Source organism: Nannospalax galili, unplaced genomic scaffold, assembly GCF_000622305.1.
Source record: "Nannospalax galili isolate Female #2095 unplaced genomic scaffold, S.galili_v1.0 scaffold43, whole genome shotgun sequence".
Lineage (NCBI taxonomy): Eukaryota > Metazoa > Chordata > Mammalia > Rodentia > Spalacidae > Nannospalax > Nannospalax galili.
In genome coordinates, this window is record NW_008353342.1 from 3,436,319 (window position 1) to 3,460,310 (window position 23,992).

A 23,992-nucleotide genomic window follows, 5' to 3' on the forward strand; every position below is an offset into this window, starting at 1 on the left:
ATGCAGCACAGTGTGTCAGCAAATGCTAAGTCCAGGCAGTGTGGTCAGTGTACTGAAAGGCAGTCAGGAAGTCACAAGCAATGGGAAGACATGCCACTCTCCACTTCTAAAATGGGGAGATTGTCAAAGGCATAGATCCACAACTGGCAAGAACCAGCAGACAGGGTAGGCAGCCTCACAGCCTTCCTCTGGCTTTGAGTGACTGGGAGTATCCATGCTCAAAGCACTTTGAGCCTGAGAACCTTAAAGACTCAGCTTCTCCACTCATGTGATGTATAAAGAGAGCACCAGAAAGCATAGAGGATTCCCCTTGGATAAAAAACCAGCCCAGGGGCTGGAAAGATGCCTTAGTGGTTAAGAGCACTGACTGCTTTTGCAGAGGACCAGGGTTCGATTCCCAGCACCCACATGGTGGCTACAAACTGTCTTTAACTCCAGTTCCGGGGGAATCCAAAGCCCTCTTCTGACCTCCGCAGTACTGCACGACACAGGTGCACTCACAAACATGCAGGCAATACACTCGTACACATAAAATAAAATAATAAAATATTAAAAAAAAAAAGAGGCCCAGATCACTGCTAATCCTGTTACTTCCATGTTCTCTCCCTACACACTGAGTCTCAGTCAGACCTTAGGGCTTTCCATGTTCATGGAACCACAGTAGATACTGCAGAAAATACATTCCCCCAGACCCACTAAGTCAGTGACTAGCCCTTCTATAGCTGAGAGGTACACTTTGTTAAACATGTTGAGATCAGCCCTGTTATAGCCATACCACAGACTACCACTAAAACACCAAAATCTGCATTGCAAAGACTATTCCATGACAGAAAAATAGGAAGTGATGAACGAGAAGAAAGCAGAAAATAACACTCCTGTTTTCATCAGGAAAAAGTACATACTTGAAAAGTACTTTGGAAGAAAGTCTACACCCAGTGTTTTTAATACTCCTCACCTTCAGGTGCCAGAGTGGATACTGGCTTTTGTGTGTCCTCTTGATATTTTCCAGATTTTCTGCAATAGACACACTTCCATGGCCTTGAAAACCCCTTCTTCTGACCTGTTTTCCTGTGTTTAAATTTGCAGGTCCAGGTTCTACAGGGAAAGGAGCCCCCCTGTTTTCTTCAGTGTTTCCAGGGAGGTATGGTGGTGCACTCCGGACGAAGGGAAGAGGAAGAAGAAAATGTGCAAAGTATGTTACTTTTATTGCTAGAATAAAAATTCTTTTCTTCTCCATGAACGTATTTTCATAGCAGGGCTTTAAAGTAAGTCTCGGGGCTGAAGAGATGGTGCAGTGCTTAAAAGTGAGTACTGTTCTTGCTGAGGACCCCCATCAGTAATCTCACAGCCATCTGTAACTATAGCCCCAAGGGATCTGACGCCCCCTTTTGGCCTCCACGGGCACTGCACTCATGTACAAACCCATACACAGACAAACACATAAACATGTATACACATCGTTAAAAATAAAAATCTTTATGTATGCCCTCATGTGGCTCTGGTCCCTCTGGTTCAGCATCAGGACCCCAGCCCCCAGCCCCATTCCACTGAAGCTTCTTTCCTGATCCACCTTTTTGTTCAGGAGGCTTTTCATTACTTAGAACCCCACCATTCCAAATTATGTTTTAGAGCTTTCAGTCATCTTGCTTTATATAAATCTTGGAAAATGTTTTCTCTGCCTCATGAACTTTAGGCAACCTGTTTCTAACTTCAGAAGCCTTTGCTTTTCAGAACACCAGCTGCTGTCCCCCCTTAGCCTATCATCAACCACAGTCTCCTGGTCCTGTCCATGCAATGTGTGTCTTTGGTAGACTCCAGGGACCCATAAGGGCCACTCTCCCTGTGCCCGGCTCCTTCATAACTCTGTGCTGCTGCTGCCCCCTGCAGGTGAATGGAGGTTGTACTGTGTGCGAGGAGAAGTGCCCATGGAAGGGAACTTGCTGGAGGTGGCCTGTCACTGCAGCAGCCTGAGGTCCCGGACTTCCATGGTTGTTCTGAATGTAAACAAGGCCCTCATTTACCTGTGGCACGGATGCAAAGCTCAAGGCCACACGAAGGAGGTTGGAAGAACTGCAGCAAATAAAATCAAGGAACAGTGAGTGTTGTTCCTCTGACCCACTCTGCACAGAGGGCTTCCTAGCAGGATGCAGACAGGCTAAGGCAGGAGGGATGCTATCCTAGTTACTTTTCTGTTGCTGTGATGAAACACTTAACCAAGGACATTTATATAAAGAAAAGTTTGTTTACAGTTCCAGGAGGCTAAGAGTCCAGCATGGCAGGAGACACCAGAACAGAAAGGGGAGCATTCACATCTTCACGAAGGCACAGGAAGCAGAGAGAGAGAAATTCGAAATGAGACATGGCTATGAACTCTCAAAGCCCGCCCCTGCTGGCATGTTTCCTCCAGCAAGGCCACACCTCCTAAGCCCCCAAACAGTGCTACTAAGTGTTCAAATACTTGAACCTATGGAGGATATCTCATTCATACCACCACAGACCCCTAAGGGATGTCCCATGTGCTTCAAGTGATTCCCACAAGGGATGGTTGAAAATGTAACCAAGGACCTCAGACATTCAAAATACACAGGACACACATCTGCACCTCCACGAAGCCTCCAATTTGAGGCCTTTGCCCGCTTTCTGAGGACTTACCTGCCTCAATAGAAGGCAGCCTTGATCCAGCCACTAAGAACAAAGACAAATGGTGAAGAACTCATTCACTTCTTGATTTAGTAAATACTTACTAAGCATCTGCTTAGTGAGCATCTACTTAGTGCCAAGCAAGGGACTGGGGAATTGACAGTGAATAAACCCATCTCTCTCCATCAAGTTTATGTTCTAGCAGGAGAGACAACAATAAATAGAAAAATGATGTTAGATATAAAAATGTATATTGTTTTCATTTCATATTCTATATAAGTACGCCTTCTTCCCTGGGGCAAACTGCCCCCTCCCCCAACACAAATCCTAGATTACAGAATGTTTTTACTCACCAGTAAGAATTGCTTTTAGTCAGGGAGAGTGAAGTGATCTGTGGCTTTAGTCTTGAATAACTGTATACTGCGGACACCGCAGGCTTGTTAAAAACCCATGGATGTCTCTCCTGTGCAGATGTCCCCTGGAAGCGGGATTGCACAGTAGCAGCAACGTGACAATACATGAGTGTGATGAAGGATCTGAACCACTGGGATTCTGGGACGCTCTGGGAAGGAGAGACAGGAAAGCCTATGACTGCATGCTTCAAGGTAACTTGACAGCTTCTATCTTTTTTTTTCTTAATTCACTCACTAATTTTTTCACGAAGTATTTATTGAGGAATGGGCGGGGCGGCTCAGACAGCAGAGTGCTTACCTGATAAGCATGAAGACCCAAGTTTGAGCCCCAGAACTCATGTAAAAAGTTAGGGCACAGTGGTGGGCAATTATAGCCCTAGTGCAGGGAGACAAAACAGGAGGGTCCCTAGAACTCAGTAGCCAGGCAGTTTAGCGTAATTGGTGAGTTACAGGTCAATGAGAGGCCCTGTCTCAAAGGAAGTGGGTGGCATTCCTGAGGATAACACCTGAAGTTGTGCTTCAGCCCACACATGCACCCACACACATACTTTTAAAGATTTATTGAGCACATGCCATGTACAACACACACAGAAAACAAAACCTAAGGTAGATCCTCCCAGGCCTACACCCTAGTAAGGGAGTGACTCAACACACTATATGTGACTGGTTTTCATGTGAATAAAAGTTGTATGTCATGAAAGGTTAGCATAGAAACGATACAGGTTCTCCCACCAGGAAAAACCATCCACAGCCCTGTGCAAAACATGGTGTGTGGTGGTTTGTGGTGTGTGCTCAGTGCCTTGGAAGCTGGTGTGACCTGACAAGAAAAGAAGAAAATTCTAGAAAACTAGGTTACAGTAACATGAAAAGCTGTGAAACAAAACAACAAGGTGCTGTTCGGTCTGACCAGTATTTATGGTGAAGGAAGCAATGGGCATCCCAGAGAGAGTATGTCTCCAGAAGTTCTGGAGCGTCTTGAACCACAGCCCCAAGTCAGATGGGCACTGCGCTCTCAGCCATCGTGGATGGAAAAGAGGCTCAGAGGACAGTGACTGATGGCCGGTGCATCCTAGTAGATACTTTGTGAGTGTGTGAGCTCATGAAAATTGCCAGCTTCCTACGAACTTGGAGCCTGAAACTCAAAGAAGGATTGGAGAGGCCATGGTTCAATCGCAGGACCTTGAATCTGCCCAAAGGGGGCAGGCAGAAGGAAGAGTTGTGGGACCCCTCATCCTTCATGTAGCTCTTACCTTTTAGGGATTCATAGATCCCTGCAAGATAAAGGGACATGGTCCTTAGAACAGGACAGAGTAAAATGTGTGTGTGTTCGATTTGGCTGGATTTGGAGGTAATTTATAAGGCATTTATCATTATTTGTAAGGCAGTAGACAAAGATAGACATTTGAGAAGTGACATCTTGTTGTTCCAGAAATCAACAAGAGAACACAGCATAAAGGAGGGGACAGTCACCACAGAGCTCAGGGATGAGGACAAGGGAACAAATGTTCCTTTTTGCTAGCGAGATCCTCCACAGAGCCTTTCACCAGCGAGCACCAAGCAAAGGGACAAGAGGTCAGAGTAGCTGACAGGTGCGGGAGGAAGCCAGTGCAAAGTTAGGGGACAGAATGATAAGATGAAGGAACTCGTGCAGAATGAGTGCGCATCCTGGGAATGCATGGATCCAAAAGCTTCACCAGTTTGGGGTTTTGTCGTAGTTTGAGTTTTGGAAGATTTGATTTATATAACAGAAAATATCTTGGGCGTAGGACTCAAGTCTAAACACAGAATTCATGTGTTTCATGCACACCTCTTCCCCATAGCCTGAAGAACATTTTACACGGTATTTTTAGTGCTCATGCATTTTGACTGCAACTCATGCATGAAGTCAGGTATGAATCCTCCATGTAGAGTTCATGTTCATGCTTCAAGCACTGTGGACTTTGGAACATTTTGGATTAGGGATGCTCAGCCTGAAGTAAGAGGGGCATCAGGGTCAAAAAGAAGACTTGGTCTCTAGGTAATGTAATGGGCTCCAGTTTGGGATGGTGCGGTAGAATCTCCCCAGAGAGGCCTGAAGAGTAGAAAAGGGTGATAGAGGACAGTCCCTGAGGACCAGGTCGACCACAGGGGAGTTCAGCCTGGGGAGGGCGCACCTCTTTGTTGCTGCTTAAATATCTCCTGTATGCCAAAGGTTATTGGGCCTGTGAAAATTTCCATTGTCCACCAGGGATAACAATCATAGGTGGCCCGTGGGCGGAGCTGGGGAAGCAGTTTTCAGGACACTGGTTTCCCTAGGAAGGGGGTGGCATGGGCTTCCGGCCATGTCTCCTTCGCTACTGTCTGCTCCTGGTCAGTCTCCTTTACCTCCAGAATATAAAAACTCTATGTGTTTTTCTTTGTTCTTTGTGTCAAGTTTTAGTTCAGTCCTTCCTTCTACCTGGGGTTTGTCTTGATGACTTGTATCCAGTGATGGGCCCGTTTTCTCCTCTGTGGCTAAAGCAGAGACTGGTTCCCACTGATGATTCAGCTCATGGAACCTTAGGCTGAGAGACTCCTCCCTGGCTCAGATCACCTGTTGATTCCTTTCCTAGTAGCAGCTCCCTGGGAAGTAGCAGGTCTCTGGGTGTTTGGGATGTTCTGAGGAAGCCACAGACTTCTTCTGTCCCGTGTCCAGAACCCTCAGAGCCATTGACTCTGTTTGGAAAGATGCTGACTGCTGCCCTACAAAACAGTCATTCCGTTCACCATGCGGTTTGGTATGTGAGTGTGTGCGTTCCTGTCTTTCCTCAAAATATACATTGTTAACATATAAACTTTAAAAGACAGACTTTTATTAAGCAGCTCTGATGACCAGCCAGTGTTATGTAAATTAAATCTCTCAAAGACAACTAGAATTCACATTTTCCTGTGCTCCCCATGCACTTCTTGATAAAAATACAGTAGGGCCCACTCTTAGAGCCAACCCATTCCCTTTATTGCACCTCAGTGCCCACCTTGCTACCACTGAGAACTTTAGTGACTTTAGGGCATTCTACAGTATGTTTCATTCCACTGTCTGCTGTGTCTGTCCATCACACCTGCCAAATTGTGGCCAGTTTTTCTCTATAATATAATAGTGCAGCTTGTTTAATCTTAAAAATAATTTTTATGTCTGTTGATTCATTATTAAGATAACTTCTTTGGCATGGGACTCAGGCATCAACCTGTGTCTCCCAGGACGTAGGCCCAAGTTTCTTTCTTCCCAGAAACAGACAAAAAAAATATACTTCCCAACACTCAGAACTGAGCACAGCACCTTCCTCTCAGGTTAATAAGCTGGGGGAAGCATTGTTTCAGTTTAATTCATTAACTAGAAGTAGTGAGGTGACTGTTTTATCCTGTGTGTGCGTCTGTGTTTGCATGTGTGTGTCTGTGTCTTTGTGTCTGGGTGGGCATGGGTGTGTTTCTGTGTATTTGTGTCTATGTGTCTTTGTGCCTGTGTCTGTGCACATGTCTGTGTATGTGTCTGTGTATTTGTATCTGTGTGTCTCTGTGTATATGCATGTTTGATATGTGTATATGTGTTTGTGTGTCACTGTGTGAGTTAGTGTCTGTATGTGTCAATGTGTGTCTGTCTTTGTGTGAATGTATGTGTATGTGTCTATGTGGATGTCTGTGTGTCTTCATGTGTCAGCCTATGTCTTTATGTGTGTTTGTCTTTGCTTCTGTGTCTATATGTCTGTATAAGCATGTACATGTGTGTCTCTGCATGGGCATACACACAGACACATATTTTAGACACTTGCATTTCTATTTTGAATGTTTTTTTGTTCCCCTTGCATATTTATTAAGTATTTCCCTTTCCCATGTTTATGTGCTTCCACATATGAAGGATATTAACCAGTCACAGTATTGCAAATGTTTCCCATTGTGTTGTTTGCTTTTTGATTATTAGAAATTTTCATACCATAATTTTTCATCTTATGTGAATGATAAGAAGCCCCTTCCCCTTGGTTGCTTCTTTGCCATCCAGGCTAGGGATGTAGCTCAGTAATACATCTTGCTTTCCCGACATGCCAGAAGCCCAGGTCCAATCACCAGCATAGCAAAAACGTACCTAAAAAAGTAAAGCTCATCAGAAAGCGCCTATAAATCAAATTCTGCCTATTTTCAGCAAGTCTTGGAGTTATTTCATGCTTTCCGTTCAATCCACCTGGAAGTTGGTGCCTATGATGTCCTTAGCTTTGTTCTCTCTCTTTGGAAGATCCTGGAAGTTTTAACTTCGCGCCCCGCCTGTTCATCCTGAGCAGCTCCTCTGGAGACTTCTCGGCCACAGAGTTCGTGTATCCTGCTCGTGCGCCCTCTGCGGTGAGCTCGATGCCCTTCCTGCAGGAGGATCTGTACAGCGCCCCCCAGCCAGGTGAGGCCTGCAGGGGGCGCAGACGCGCCAGTGCCTTCCTTAAGCAGTTCCTTTCCCTTAGCTGTATTAAAAGTAGTTTCCATCTGCTAGCATACTTGCTTGTGATAGTTTGTTTAACCCACCCACCCCCAAAGAAAAAAAAAACAGAAAATCAGCAACATAGCAGAGTGTCAGGAACTGAATTCAGTCACTTCATACACACCAGGACCCCAGTGAATACACAGTGCCGTGTGGCATCTGCACCATTCTCCCAGCCGTCCTCTCCAGTTTTGTACTTCATGATCCCCTGTGGGCTGCCCTTGCTCCAACTATAATGTTCTGCATGTGGGAAGGGCAGTTTGCTTTGTCTCTCTTTCCCCAGCAGACTTTTCTGCTTAATCCTATTGGCCAGAGCTTGTCAAGTGGCCATCCCAGCTGCAAAGGAGCCTGGGAAAGCAAGTGGCTAAGGAGACCAGCTTGGGGATGTTCCCAGCAGAGGCAAGACCGCTGACTTGGGCTCCCTGATGCAAGTTTGTACTGTCCCACCAGGCCATGGGCTAAGTACCCAAACCTGTGGGTTCTTACCGTGGTTGCAATATTCACAGGAAATGGGCTCTGGAAACTCCCACCTTCCTGCCCATCAGGCCCCTGACCTCATGGTTCTGGAGTTTCCAGAGCCTGGAAGGTGTCTCACTGGTGCTACAGCAACACAAAACCTAACATGCGTCTGTCAGGCTTTGGGCAGCATAGTGAGTGTCTAAACTGCAAGGTTGCTCCCCACCTTCTATATCCCAGGGCTCCAGGTGGGTCAATCTGCACCCGTTGGCTTTTAAAGCTATGGCTTTCCCAATCCTGAAATGCTGTGGGGAGAGGCCTGAGGCGTGCTAAGCTGGCAAACTGGCGTTTTGCTATGTAGAGTAAGAGTCAGGTGGAAGGCATGGAGAGGAGGAAGAGGAAGAGGCAGAAGGATTCTGTGTGGAGTTCACGTCTCTGTTAAAGAACCAGGGAGCTGCCGGCTATGGAGACACACACAGGTAGGATGTGCTAAGGAGGCAGAGGCAAAAGGATCACTAGTTTGAGGCCAGCTTGGGATACCCATTTTTAGGGACTAGAGAGATGACTCAGTGGTTAAGAGCATTGGCTGCTCTTGGAGAGGACCTGGGTTCAGTTTCCAGCACCCACATGGCAGCTAACAACTATCTGTAACTCCAGTTCCAGAGGATCCTACATCCTCTTCTGGTTTCCAACCAACTCTGCACATACAGGTGTGCTTACATTCACACACATAAAATAAAAATTTGGTTGGGTATGGTGGCATATGTCATTATTAGTCCTAGCACTCGGGAAGCAGAAGCAAGCAGATCTCTGTGAGTTCAAGGCCAACCTGGTCTATATAGAGAGCTCCTGACCCACCAGGGCTACATAGTGAGAGCCTGTCTCCAAAAAGAAAAGATTGAACTGTGGACTTCTGTCACTGCACAGGAGCTGAGGGCAAGTGCAGTGTGCTCTTTGGTCCTTACTGAGCTCTTTGGAGACCAGTTGACTCACAGCCCTAGTGACATCCAGAGAGCCACCTGCAGGCTGTGGATGAGTAGGAAAGGGACAGTTTGCAGAAGGAAAGTCACCTCCTCACCTTGCTAGGGATAGGGGTAGGTATGCAGTGGCCTCTGTGTTCTCTCTCACTTGGAGCTTTGGGGAGAGGGCTGTCCCCCTCTGGCAGAGAAGTGGGGATTCTGTTTGGGGCAATGTGTTGGAGGCTCTGAAGGAACACCTTATGGTCTGCTTCTGCCCTTGCCTCACAGCGCTCTTCCTCGTGGACAATCACCATGAGGTGTACCTCTGGCAAGGTTGGTGGCCCATTGAGAACAAGATCACTGGCTCTGCCCGCATCCGCTGGGCCTCTGACCGAAAGAGTGCCATGGAGACCGTCCTGCAGTACTGCCAAGGTAAGGGCAGGAGGGAGAGGGCAGGGAGCCACCGCGGGCCCAGTGTGGCCCTTCTGAGATGCCCACAGACAGCCATGGTGCCAGCTCTCCCCCTTTAAAGGCTGGAAGCTTATTAATCTTAAGATCAATACATTCTCGGCTGTCAGCAGGAAGGAGAGTCCCCTGTGTTTTTCACACGATGAATCTGCCCACATGGTGTCCTGTGGAACAGACTGACAACCCCTTTGCACTCGGGGGTGATCATGCTGGACAGCCTCCACTCTGCCCAGTTCTCTTCACAGAATGTGCCCAACTTTCTGTCATTCAGTATTTCTTTTGCTATTGTATCCAACAAAAAAGACACTTAGTAAATTCCTGTTTGTTTGTTTTTAAATCTTGTTATCCACATGAAATTTGTGGTCTTTTATATAAAAGATACCAGTAATTTTGTATACCAGTAATTAAGGTCTTGTCTGAGTATTTATGGTTTTACTGATTAGCTTAACATTACTGAATATGTTCACCTATTCTTCTCTTGGTAAGCTCTCTTTGTGATAGACCACCTTTTAAGCTTGCATTGATGTTAAATCTACAGTGCACTTAATGCTGTCATAGCTGTCTTGTGTTGAAGTTTGTTCTGCTTGTTCTAGAAATTGGAGGAAAACCTCCACAGGTGAATGAGCAGGAAGCATCTGTGTCTTCTGGGAGCTCTGAGAACTTCCCCTCCTCCCGGGGATCCAGAAACATTTTGCTAGGTTCAGGAACTGGAGGGTCACGTTGGTTTTTCACGTCACATAACTGATTAGGCACAAGAGTCACATCTCAGGTCAGCAGTGTCCATGTGTTACATAGTCCACATTTTAAATATAAAGTCAAGCATCTGGGAGGAAGATGGGAAGAGCCCAAAGAAAGCAGGGTAAGACAAGGTCATTAGGTCCACTGACATGTGCTTTCTGTGTACCTACAGGAAAGAACCTCAAAAGGCCACCCCCCAAGTCTTACCTTATCCATGCTGGGCTGGAGCCCCTGACATTCACCAACATGTTTCCCAGCTGGGAGCACAGAGAGGACGTTGCAGAGATTACAGAAATGGTAAGCCCACCCCGGCCCTCCCCTGGCTTCTGCTCTGGGTGGACACCATGAGAGAAAAAAGCAACCAATTGCACTTTCAAAGTGGGAACAGACTGCCAGGCATGATGGCTCACACCTGTAACTCCAACAATTGAAAGGTAGCCTGAACTATAGAGCATGTTCCAGGTCACCCTGGGCTATATGTTAAGACTCTACTTTAAAAAAAAAAAAGTAAGGATATACTTTTCCTGTTGAATCTGCTAGCAGGGCTACATGGATTGGCTTAGGAAGAGGAGAAACCTGATGGGAAATCAATTGGAGTAGTTTAATAATTTTCTACACATAATAATACTCAAATTTTTTAAATTCTTATTTATTTTTATTCTGTGTATAAGTGTTTTGCCTCCATGTATGTATGTGCACCACATGTGTGCAAATGCCCACAGAGTCCAGAAGAGGGTGTCAGATCCCCTGGAGCTGAAGTTACAGGCAGTTGTTAGCTGCCATGTGGGTGCTGGGAACTGAACCTGGGTCCTCTGTAAGAGCAGCCAGTGCTGTTAACCACAGAACCATCTCTCCAGCCCCAATGCTCAGATTTTAAATACAAGCAAAGGTGAATGTAATTCCTTTGTAAATTACAAATAAAAGCTGCTATGACTTAATTCTATTAGCACACAGCCCATTGCTTCTCAGAGCCTGTGGAATCCACAACCAAGTTCTCCAGTGTCCACTGTTAAAGCTCATGTGGAAGACATGCAGATTGCAATGTGGGAATATGTTCAGATAACCAAGGGAGTGAGCAGATTGTGACTCTCCCATGGTAAAGCATTGCTCAGCACCTCGTTAACATTGTCTTTCATGCACCTACCTGTATTGCAGGAGACAGTAATGATCCCTTACACCTTCCAAACATGCTATCATCTAGAAGATTTTATTCACCAACCATTCAAGCTTAGTGTAGCTGTGCAGAATTTCTTAATTTATGCATTAACTTTGCTAGCAGTAGAAATGAAATCCCAAGGGTTGTTTTGGTTTGGCGGGAGTCAGGATTTTTCATTTTAATTGTGTTACTCTGTAAGAGAAAGCTGCTTTTCTGGGTGAAGCGGGGAACAGACCTGATACCCAGAACTTACAAACTGCAACAATGCAATATGAAAGAAACAAAACTGCCAATCAACAAATGGGCTAACGAAATGAACAGTCTTCAAAAGAAAAAAACACAAATGGCCAATAGCTATTTTTAAGTGTTCAATATCCCTAATCATTAAGAAAGGCAAATTAAAGTTACTTGGAGATGCCACCTCAGTCTAGTCAGAATGACTGTCATCAAGAAACTGACAACAAATCTTGGAGAGGATGTGGGGAAAGAGGATCCCTTGTTCACTGCTGCTGGGAGGATAAATTCATATGGCCATTATGGAAATCAGCTTGCGGGTTCCTCAGAAAATTGAAAATAGAATCATATAACCCAGCTATACCAACCTAGGTGTGTGATCAAAGTACTCCATATCCTACCGTAGATATTTTCACATCCTTGTTTATTGCTACTAAATTTACAATAGCAAGGAAAAGGAACCAGCCTGGATGTCCATCAGTATATGAATGGATAATGAAAGTGTGGAATATTATTCAGCTGTAAAGAAAAATTAAATCATGAAATCTGCAGGAAAACAGATGGACTTGGAAAGTCAAATATTAAACAAGGGGACCCAAACTCAGAAAGAAGAAAGCTGCATATTCTCCCTCCTATTCAGAGCCTAGCTTATAATGTATATATATAAACAGTCTCAGTGCACGTATAGACCTGAATTTATTTTATAGGAAATTTTAAACATGCAAACAAAAATCTGCTGTTGCAGAGAGCCTATGTGATTGCACAGGTGTGTCTGCCCAGCTGGTCTTTCTGCACGGGGGGGGGGGGGGGGTGTAGAACCCAGGGCCTAACGCAAACCACAGCCCCTGTCACTGTAACATGCTCCTCTACATAGAATCAGCTGGTTGCAGCCTGATCTCTATCCAGAGTCCCAGGGCTCCAGAAGAAGTTCACAGTAAGCATGGCTCACAGAGCCCAGGTGCGCCGAGACTTTCAGGCCATGACTGCCTCATGTCCTCTAAGCCCAAGATGGAAGTTGCCCTGATATTTCTGTGTTCACTGTAGCTCATTGGGGTTGGCAGAGGACTGCATAATGTCAAGCAAGCACATTTGTTTTCTCATTTACTGATCAGGAAAGAACATTAAGATTCATCTTATTATTACCCATGTTACCAGTGTAGAAACATAAAACATAAAAGCATAAAACACCTGCCTTGGAGCTGGAGAGATGGCTCAACAGTTAAGAACACTGGCTGTTTTTGCAGAAGACCCGGGTTTGAATTCCAGCACCTCCATGGCAGCTAACAACTGTCCGAAACTCCAGTTCCAGGGGATCCAACGGCCTCTGCTGTCCTCCGCGGGCATTGCACAACATGGGTGCGCTTACCTACACGCAGGCAATACATGCATACACATAAAATAAAAATAATAAATAAAATATAAAAAACCCCACCTGCCTCAAATCTCAGTGTCACCAAGTGAGGAACCGTCCACAGCTGTAGGTGTGTGGGCTCACAGTAACACCTACCTCTCACCTGGGGGTTGCTGAATTTACCAACAGCTTGAAGTCATTCGTTCCCTCAGCTACCTGACCCAAAGAGGGCAGCTTTTCTGCAGTGCAAGTGTAATGGGTGAAGATGATTTGCCAGAATATCCTGTTCAGATTGAATGCACACAGAGGAAAGAGAGAAAATTCATTGCACAATGTTCTAGGTGCATTTTGTTACTCTGTGTGTGTGTGTGTGTGTGTGTGTGTGTGTGTGTGTGTGTTGCTGGGATGGAACCTGGGGCCTAATGTATACTAAGCAAGCACTCTACCACTGAGCTATACTCACCCTTACTTTCTTTGTGAGACCATTGTGGATTAAGAATGGGGTCTAGGGGGCTGGAGAGATGGCTCAGCTGTTAAGAGCACCACCTGCTCTTACAGAGGACCCGAGTTCCATTCCCAGCACCCACATGGAAGCTAACAGCCATACATAACTCTAGTTTCAGGGGCATCCAACACCTTCTTCTGACCTCCCCAGGCATTGCACAACACAAGTACACTTACACACAGGCAAACAATACACTCATACACAATAATAAACAATAAATAAATTTTTTTTAAAAAAAAGAATGAGGTCTAGGGGCTGAAGAGATGACTCAGCACTTAAGAGCACTGACTGCTCTTTCAGAGGACCCAGGTTCAGTTCCCAGCATCCACATGGCAGCTAACAACTCTAACTCCAGTTCCAGGAGATCTGACAACCCCTTCTAGCCTCCCCAGGCATTGCACACATGTGTGCCCCTACATACATGTAGACAAAACACACATTTAAACTAAAAATAATTTTAAAAAAAGAAATGGGATCCTAGGGAGAGGGGAGAAGGTATAGTTTCTTTTGAAGCTAATTATTTTAAAATATGTCAAAACATATTCCACTATTTGGAAGCTTCTGGTGTCTTGACTTTAAAACCAACAATCTTGCTGCATTGTTCACTCAGGGGTAAGTTGAGTCCCTAAACATTTATTAATTAATTCATGTATTTATTTAGAGGCAGCTCTGAGACAGGACTGATTTGAAACTTGGTGTTAGGGTGAGAAAATAGAAAGTCAGGCGCCAACTCCTGTACATCCAGAGCCCCCACTCCCTTGACAGAGGAATAAGACTGTCAGTCCTCACGTCCCCTGGCTGTGTGAAATGGGGCAGAGCTGGGGTCTGCAACCTCTCGGTAGACGACATGTGTTTATTCATGTGCTCTCTGCTCCCTTTTTCTCCAGGATACAGAAGTTTCCAACCAGATCACCCTGGTCGAAGATGTCTTAGCCAAGCTCTGTAAAACAATCTATCCCCTGGCAGATCTCCTCGCCAGGCCTCTCCCAGAAGGAGTGGACCCTCTAAAGCTTGAGATTTATCTCACGGATGAAGACTTCGAGGTGAGTAGCCCCTCGGGTGGGGTGGTCATTACGTACTATGGTGGGGACATCCTTTCACTCAGCCACTGGGCATCTTTTGCACTTCCTCCAGTTCGCACTCGACATGACCAGAGATGAGTTCAGCGCACTGCCCACCTGGAAGCAGGTGAACGTGAAGAAAGCAAAGGGCCTGTTCTGAGGGCTCAGTGAATGATGCCAAGAAACCACCGAAGTCACTTCCAATGCCACTAAACCTGAAAAACTGATATTTTTTTGGACTGGTATTTTTTTCCTGTTAAAAAAAGAAAGTATTTTTGAATCAGAGTTTTTCAAAACCTGACCTTGAGTCTACTGCTTGTCCTGGAGTTGAATATGTTGTAAATGTGTAGTAGAATTCTTCAGAAACTCTCTTTCTCAAGGTTCAAGAGAAGTGAATCTAAAGTCTCTTCCATTCACTGCCTCCGTGACTGCTGCAGCCTAGATGTCCTTTCCCAGCTCCACATTGCCTTTTTTTAAGCAGTTCTCTCATAAAGTGTTATTTTGATAGTTTATGGATTCTAAATATATATATATTTATATAAACACCATATAAATCAAATGTGTATTTAACAAAACAATATGTATTCATTCACTTTCAAATTTCTTTCTTTGGTGTCAAAACAGTATCACAGGGTAGATGAAGCTGCTTCTCTTGAGTTAGGTCTGCCACCGCCCTGTCCCCTTGTTCAGGAGTGCCTCCTTCAGCGCTAAGTCTGGCTTGTTCTTAGTACTGCTTCCGGTGCTAATCTGAACAAAGGCTTTGAACTTCCTGGTGTGGACTCTGAAGAATCTATGCGAATCAACCTTTCTACCTTAATATTGCCCTGGAAATGTATAGTGCCTTGTTTTTATGTACAGTTTATATACAGAAAAGTGTGTTCTGCCTTTTTGATGCTGGTTTGGAACATTATCTACAGTTTTATTCTCAAATAGTAGAAATTTTTAAAAAATGTCAATTTCTAATACTGATTGTAAACATTACACATATCATTTTGTGACATAGGACCCCCCCCCAAATAAAACTTCCAAATAATCACAATTGGTTGGTTTATATTGAATTCCAAGCTTGCTCCTCTGTGAGGGACAAATCTTGTAACTGTCAGCCAAGTGCAGGTATGCTGCCATTAAGTATTAACTATTGGAATTCTGGATTTCACCTAGGGCAAGGTTTTAGACAGAGTGTGAGACTAAACAGGTATTTGACTCTTGGATCAGTTCTGAGTACTATAATGAAGACACGTTTGCAGAGTATTAGTCCCCAAAAGTTCCTTTTTTGGTATATTTATTTTTTTATGTGTATGAGCATTTTGCCTGCATATACATAAATGCACCCAAATCATGAAATGCCAGAGAAGGGTGTCGGATTCCCCTGGAACAGGAGTTATGGATGGTTTTTAGCCACCATGTGGGTGCCTCTGCTAAGAGCAGCCAGTACTCTTAACCGCTGAGCCACCTCTCCAGCCCTCTTTCTTCAGTTCTTAACAATTGCATCTCTATTCAATTTCAGGATCTTAGTTCTTTTTCTCAAAAAAAAAAAAATGGATGTATAAGACATTAAAATGTCAAATACAGGAGTGCTGGAACACCAGTCTAGCATGTGTGAGGCCCCAGGTTCAATGCCTAGCACTGCCAAAAACGTATAAAGACAAAGCCAAGATTTTGAGCATGTTCTACAGAAAAGTTGAGTTGTTACAGCCCTTCCCCTCCTGCTTAGTCTAGTCTAAGGTGTCTGAAAATCACACTTCTGAATTAAACTTCCTAACTCTCTCCCATGCCCCACCCTGGAACTACACAGGGCTGGGGCCTTAAGCTGCTCCTGGGCCCACAACTTTGATTCCGTGATACTGCCCACTCACCAAACTTTCCCACCTTGCTTTCCTTATGAAAGGAAACAATAACTAGTCCTCTCCCAGCATCACAGGACTCTTAACAGGGATGAACTGGAAGGTCTTTGAAAACTGACAAGTGCTGTGGACCATCTGGTGCTGATGTTACTGTGAAGGTAGCTGAAACAGGAAACCAGGAGAGTTTAAATGAGGGGGTGCACTCAGGCACTGGGAAATGATAGAAGGGAAAGGAAGGGGCTCCAGGTGCATCCCATAAGTCAGATCAAAGGAGGAATGAAGCGAGGTTTCTATAGCCAGTCCAGGAAGTTATCTAGGATCTAATAGGCATGGGCTTGTATTAGGGTCATTCAGATAGAACCTGTCAGATACAGATAGAGGCCAACAGGATGGATGCATACATGGATAGATGCATGGATGGAAAGAGGATAGGAGAATTAGGCTCATTTTTCTAGGGAGCCTGAGAAGTCCCCACAGGCCATCTGGAGACCCTGGGAAGCCCATGTGTGCCTCTCAGCTCAAGGCTACGCCTGGGATCCTAGGGACTACATGGGTGTCTTAGAGCCCAGAGACCACAGAACCTGGACTCCGGATAGTGTCTACTTAGTACAAGAATGGTGTGTCCCTACTGTAGGAGAGAGAGACCAGATCATCTTTGTGTGTTTTAACTGTGTCCTCCCTAACACACCTTCCCCATTCATTCTATTCAAGCTTACACACCTTTCTTCTCTTGAAACACCTTCACAGACACACCCCAAATGTTACTCTACCAGGTTAGTGTTCCTTCATCTGGTCAAGAGGACAGAGTTGACATCACAGAGAGTCACTACAGTGGCTACAAGAACCTCCAATGGAGCATCGACTCAGCATAGCCATGGCAGCCAAATTGCCCCAAAGTGCTTTTAGTTCTTCCATCTGTACTTGTATTAAATGCTGTCCTTGATGATGAGCAGCCGACCTGCTGCTTGCCTCCCTGAATGACATACTATATCCTATATGCCTCCCTGAATGACACACTATATGCCCAGGCTCATTTTTCATCTTTCCTGCTTCCAGAACAAGAGCCTTCCGTGGTTTTTCATATCCCTTCATAGCTGCAGTTAACATTGATTCATCTCAAGATGACTTATAATACCCAATGTCATGTAAAAAATGTCATATGATGGCTCAGCGGTTAAGAGCACTGACTGCTCTTGCAGAGGTTTGATTCACAGCACCCACGTGGCAGCTACAAACCATCCTTAACTCCAGTTCCAGGGGAATCCAAAGCCCTCTTCTGACCTCTGCAGCATTGCACAACATGGGTGCACTCACATGCAGGCAATACACTCGTACTCTTAAAATAAAATATATTTTTTAAAAATGTCATGTGAATAGGTGTACTGTTAAGAATATTACAGCTCCCAATTCCCCCAAAAGTTGGTACACACTCAGTTCAAACAATTCTCTGAATATTTCCTATCTGTAGTTGGTTGAATCTGTGGATATGAAGTATAGATACTGAGGGTCATTGTGGCATCTGGCCCAAAGACAGCTTCCTACTTTTATTTATTTTCAGTGTCTGTTTGGGTAAGTGTACGTGCATGTGTGTGGAGGCCAGAGGTCGACACCAGGGTCCTTCCTCAATCACTCTCCACCTTGTTTTTGATCTCTCCCCAAACAGCTCACCCGTTCCACCAGATTGGCTGGCTCATGAGCTCCACAGATTCTCCTGTCTCTACCTCCCCAGCTCTGGGATCACAGGCATGTTCTGCTACACAATGCTTTTCACACTAGTACTCAGATCTGAACTCAGTCATTATGGTTATGCCTCAAGCACCTTACCAACTGAGCTGTCTCTCCAGACCCACTTTTTACCTTTAAAACGTAAATACACATCGTGCATGGTAGTGCACTCCTTTAGTTCCAGCACTCAGGAGGCAGAGGCAGGAAGATCCCTGTGACTATGAGGCCAACCAGATCTACATAGCACGTTTCAAGCCAACCGGATCTACATAGCACGTTTCAAGCCAACCTGGTCTACATAGCAAGTTTCAGGCCAACCTGGTCTACATAGCAAGTTTCAGGCCAACCTGGTCTATGTAGCAAGTTTCAGGCCAACCTGGTCTACGTAGCAAGGTTCAGGCCGGCTAGTTCTGTATTGTGAAACTCTCAAAAAGAAAATAAAAAAAAAAGAACCCCAAAACAAACAAGTAAATATACAGCATCATACACTCCGGCTCCGACTCTATCAGAGGAAGGCTATCAGGCTACTTCATACCTGTTGATGTGCCCAAGGTAAGGTCAGAATGGTAGATGGAAAACACTAGAGGCTTTCTCTTTCTGTAACTGTCATGAATCTGCTGTGCCTACTGGAGGATGTGGAGAGCCACTAGTTTCACAGTGTGTGGTTCTGATCCATTGGACTGATAAAGAAGGAAGATTAACGGACCAGCATTTTCATGTCTAATAATGAACAGGTGCTATCCTGAGCTTTTCTGTCCTGCTGCTGCTGAGATTTAAAGAAACCTGCAAATCCAGGTTTGGTGGTGCACACTGGTGATGCCAGCATGCAGGAAGTGGAGGCAGAAGCATCAGGATTTAAAGGCTAGACTGATGAGACCCTAGTTTGGAGAACCCAAAGCAGATGCGCTCTCAAGTCATGGAAGACAGTGTCCAACGCACCCAACCTTGCTATTCCCTCACAAGTCTCATCAGAGCTATGAAAAATGTTCTCAACATCCCTATGCCATGAGGAAGTCCCTTAAGGACTATGTGGGCACTGACTTGTATTAATCTCGAAATTGACATAAACTGCTATTAAACCTCATGGAATTACTAAATCCAGCTTTGCCATCCAAACATCATCCTGGCATTCACCTCTCTGTGCCACTGTTTCATTCACATCTATAACAGGTTGATAAAAACCAGTCCCTATACTTCATGAGGCTATAAGGTAAGACTATAAAAAGTCTTGTGCTAGATCACAGTAGCTGTCCACTAATGCAGAGGATACAGTGTTGGAACTACTTGGCCCACTTAAACTAGACCATTTAGTGACACAGGACATAAGAGAAGATGGAAAACCCACTGATGCTTTGCCAGCTCCCAGGCTCAGGCTGGGGGGCAGACTACCAGCATGAACTGTGGGGCAGTTATCTAGATGGGAATTCAGCTGGTGACCTGCTGTTATGCTTCTCAGTGTACCTACCACTGGCCTCGTCTGCAGGGCTCAATCACAACACTTCAGTGACACGTGACGCACAGTTTGGATCCATCTCCAGGATGGCCCGGCCAAGTGTGAGGTGGAAGGAGATGAACCATTCAGGTGGCTCCTCCCAGTCTGCCCCGGCTGTAGCAGCCATAGACAGCCAGTTGCAGTCGTTGGCAGAATAGGTCTCTGGAAAATAGAGAAGCAACCCCCTCCCCAGCCCTTTAGCATATTGCACCCTCTCCTGACAGCCAGCTGCAGAAGGGGTCTGCCTCCCTGCTCCTTAAAATCCCTATGGCAGGACTGGAGAGATGGCTCAGTGGTTAAGAACACTGGCTGCTCTTACAGAGGATCTGGGTTCAGTTCCCAGCATCCACACAGTAGCTAACAACCATCTGTAAGCCCTCTTCTGACCTCCATGGGCATTTCATGACACAGGCAAAACACTCATACATGTGGGGAAAACACTCAGAAACATTTTTTAAATTTAATCCCATTGACCCAGGACAGAGAAAGCTACTTAGAATTTTGTGGGGCAAAATGATAAGCTTTGTCATGTTACCTATAGATATGTGTCAGCAGAGGAGGGGAGTGGTTTAGAGCTCAATTTGACCATTGGAGGGAATAGCTGGACATACTTCCATGCCTGTTCACAGGGGGAAGTAAAATATGGGGATCCAACAGCCTCTTCTGTCCTCCACGGGCATTGCATGATACAGGTGCGCTTACCTACATGTAGGCAATACACGCATACACATAAAATAAAAAAAAATAAAATATTTTTTTTAAATGTGGATATGCACCCCACCCTCTAACCTGTTAGATTTGAATGTGAAGTCTCCCTCAAAGAGGCTTGTGTATTGAGGCTGTCCCAGCTGATGTCTAGTGGTGATGAATCATCAAAGCACTAAGATCATTGGGTTAATACACTGAGTTCACACTGGATGGGCTATTAGAGGGTGGGGCCTGATTGGAGAAAGTAAGTCACTGGGAGCATGCCTTAGAAGGATATCTTGTCCCTGCCCGTCACCTCTCCTCTCTCTGCTTCCTGGCTGCTAGAGGTGAGTAGCTTTCCTCAGCCATGCTTTTGCACCACGATCTCACTAAACATCACCACCCATGGGTCCACAAGTATTGCAGCCAAGTAGCTATGGACCCCTGAAACCACACTTGAGCCAAAATAAATCCTTCTTACCTTGTTTTGTAGGTTATTTTGTCATAGCAACAAGAAACTAACACTGAGGCCCTCCGTGAAAGTGGTGCAGATGATCAAGTGCCTCACATGGTTTGTCACAAAGCTGTGCACAGCGGCTGAGCCCATCCTAAGATCTCCATCAGCCCCTCCTTCCTTCAGCCACCCCAAACAAGCACAGTTGAAGGAAAGACCCAAAGGGTCTGCTGCGTAAACAGCTTCCAGACACATGACCTGCCACCACGCCCACAAAGCGAGTGCCCCAGCCCCTTTAACACAGAAATGCCCCCACTTCCACCCCATGTAGGCCTCTCCTTCCTTCTGGCTGTTCGAGGCTTACATTTCTTCATTAGTCCTCATTTCAATCCAGAAGGGACAAAAATAGGGTGACATGTTTGTCGAAACAGCCCTCTAACTGATTTACAGTATTTTTGAAATAACCTATCAGCTAAGTTTCTGGAGAGGGAAGACCCACAGCTAGGGCCAAGCAGAGAAAGAAGGAAGGATGAGACAAAAATTTTGGCCCTGGAGTCAAACCACTAAGGGCTTTGGGACCAGCAGGTGGCGCTGTGGCTCATTGCAAAAACCCAGTCTTCACCCCAGCTCCTTTCTCCTGAGTCATCATTTCCATAGGAACCTCCAGCTCTTAGGCCAGGGGTGGGGGTCTAAGGTCTTCCTCCTAAGACGTCTGTCAGAGACCACAGCACCTGATTTGTTGCCAGCACTGAGAACTTGAATCCCGCTGAGGATGTGGCTAGAGGTCAAACAACCTTGCAGCCTCTCTTTTATTCTCCTCCCTCAAGGGCTGGGGAAAGTCGCCAAATCACAAGCACAGGGGCCTGCATTGCTCTGTCCTGATCAGAATGAGAGGACTGCCCTTGGAGCAGGGAATCACCTCCAGGCTCGTCTTGCTCTCAGGGTTCCTGCATCCTATAAGAACACACTTTTTTTAAATCTGTTTTTTATTTGGGTTTTTTTTGGCTTCCCTTTGCTGATTTTGATGGTCTCAGTTAGTTACTATCAGGTTAGCTCTTTGCACATGAAAAGCACTAAATTCTATTTATCAAATATTTAGTTAGCCATAATTGAGAATGATTCATAACCATCTATTCAGCCTGCTGAACAACCAAGCAAGGAAAAATGGCATGATCATATACACAATTTTAAACACAGTTTCTTACCTGCCAAGACTATCAGCAGATTTCGGATCAGCTTTCCAATGAAAGCTACCCTACCACCCTACCAGTGGCCCAGAACTCAAAGAAACAGGCTTCCTTCCCAGGCAGCCAGAGGCTCTCACCTCTGCTGTTCACCCCAAGCTCCCCAAACAGGCCTAGGGATTAACCCTCAAAGCAACAGCTTCCAGGAAGTAGGATCACAGGAAGGACTCCCACCCTGCTTCCTCTCAACCAGCAGACACCTCTTCTCTTCCTCACTTCCTGTGGGCCACACTCCTGTCCCTTCTACCCTGGCAGTGAGGAGAAATCCATGGGTGATAGCCAGGGCCACACCCATGTTTAAAACCTCTTCTATCTCAGTTCAGCTGTGACAGTTCCCTAACTAAAGTAATTTGGTTTCCAGAACTAAAGCAACTTCTTTCTGTAGATTTTTGTCTTCTCAGTAATGGCCAACCAAGAAAGATGCTTATTCATCATCATTCTTTAACTGAGCACTCACAGATTACCACTAGCAACAGCCGACTACAGACCAAAAAGGAAACTTCAATAACCTTCTGAGCCCCTTCCTGTGAAAACTCTAAGAAGGAACTTCCACTCTGCCACATGGGCCTGAGCACTGAGGAGCCCCTCCATGGGCCTGAGCGCTCCTCAGAGCCCCTCCATGGGCCTGAGAGCTCCTCAGAGCCCCTCCATGCTGCTGTCTGTCCCTCTGATACTAATTACTCTTTAAATGAATCTCTTATCCAAACAGCAGTTTGCTTCAGTGTCCGCCTTGCCCCACAAACCTGAAACATTTCACAGGGCACATGGGACATGTGGTCACTTTCCAAGGAGTTGCCCAGCAGCTTAGAGTTCAAAGTGACCCAGGAATCTCCAGTTGCTTTGAAGTGCAGTCACCAGATATGGCTGGTTTACCTTCACCTCATGGCTCCCACACACCAAGAGAGTAGTATACCTGTACATGAGCCTCTAGGAGCAAAGTGGGTTGGTTTGTTAACCTTCATCCATCGTTCTGAAATGGTCCAAATGTTGCAGTAGATATATGTCAAACTGGTATGGACCATTGTTATCTTTGACTTCCTGGCAAAGCATAATATTCAAAAGTTAAAAACAGAGCCTTCATAGACACAGCTTTGTGTTACTTTGGTTCCTCTGAGGAATAGCATCAAGAACTAGGCCTGCAGGGAAGAACATCACTGTGGAGGACAGAGGGAGCCTGAGGAGGCAGCAACAGGCTGCAGAAGATGGCCGTCTGGCCTAGGAAAAGAAGGGAGAGGCCAAAGGATGGGGAATAAAGAGGAGAGAGAGAAGCCGGGAGGGTGTCTGCATCTGCCCACTGGGGCCCCAGAGCAGAGGTCGCCCCCTAGAGGAATTGGGCAGGAATGACCAGAGGCATTACACCAAGAAGCTACTGGCTGGCCCTACCCAGGATTTCCCTCAGTGTTGCTAAGCAGCTCATTTCCACGGCGCCTTACGGTGACTTCACTTAGGCATCAAGTTGCTGTGGATGGAATTGTCAGGATGGAAATGTTAGCTCCTCCTACTTAGGCTACAGGGAAAAAATACATGCGCAGATAAATATGGGAAAGACAGTAGAAAAAGGAGCGATGGGATAAAACTTCAAAATTATATTCAAAACTGGTCAACATCCTCTAAGGTAATAAAGCCATGGTAGGCGTGACTGTGCATTGCTACCAGCAGACATTACTTGCATTCTATCAGTTTCCCAGGATCGAGTGTTACTTTAGAGTCTGGGTTTAGTTGATAGTATACTGCAAGTCAGACATGGCTGTATTCCCTAGAACGTGAGCTGCTGAGCATGTGCTCTGGTAGGAGAAACCTTGTCATCTTTGGGCCTCGCTTCCAGGTTTGTTTTGTTTTCTAACTTGTTTTTATTGATTTTTTTGTGTATTTCATACAGAACATCTCAAACAATCTTAATCATCTTTATATCCCCGTACCCACTGGCACCCCCTCCCCCACTGGAACCCATATACTCTGTCATCCTTGTTAAGGCCCACTGTGTTGTCACCTCCAGATTTAAGATAGCTAATACTTCTCCTGGAAGCTGACGTTCCAGAAAAGGACAGAGATAGAGAAAATAACCGGTTAAAATACTGTGTGGTACAT

General features: G+C 45.5%; 1 protein-coding gene across 7 annotated transcripts in view; it reads left to right on the forward strand.

Moving 5' to 3' along the window:
- Svil (supervillin) overlaps positions 1-15,497 on the forward strand; it is a 217,013-nt gene extending 201,516 nt beyond the window's left edge. For all 7 annotated transcript variants that reach the window (XM_017802569.2, XM_017802568.2, XM_017802572.2 and 4 more), the window contains 8 exons: positions 1,087-1,192; positions 1,888-2,095; positions 3,112-3,245; positions 7,297-7,452; positions 9,234-9,377; positions 10,324-10,448; positions 14,285-14,440; positions 14,532-15,497. In XM_017802569.2, coding sequence (XP_017658058.1) covers positions 1,087-1,192; positions 1,888-2,095; positions 3,112-3,245; positions 7,297-7,452; positions 9,234-9,377; positions 10,324-10,448; positions 14,285-14,440; positions 14,532-14,618 — 1,116 coding nt within the window. In that variant the 3' untranslated portion in view covers positions 14,619-15,497. The remainder of the gene's footprint in view (positions 1-1,086; positions 1,193-1,887; positions 2,096-3,111; positions 3,246-7,296; positions 7,453-9,233; positions 9,378-10,323; positions 10,449-14,284; positions 14,441-14,531) is intronic.
- Positions 15,498-23,992: the final 8,495 nt, after the last annotated feature.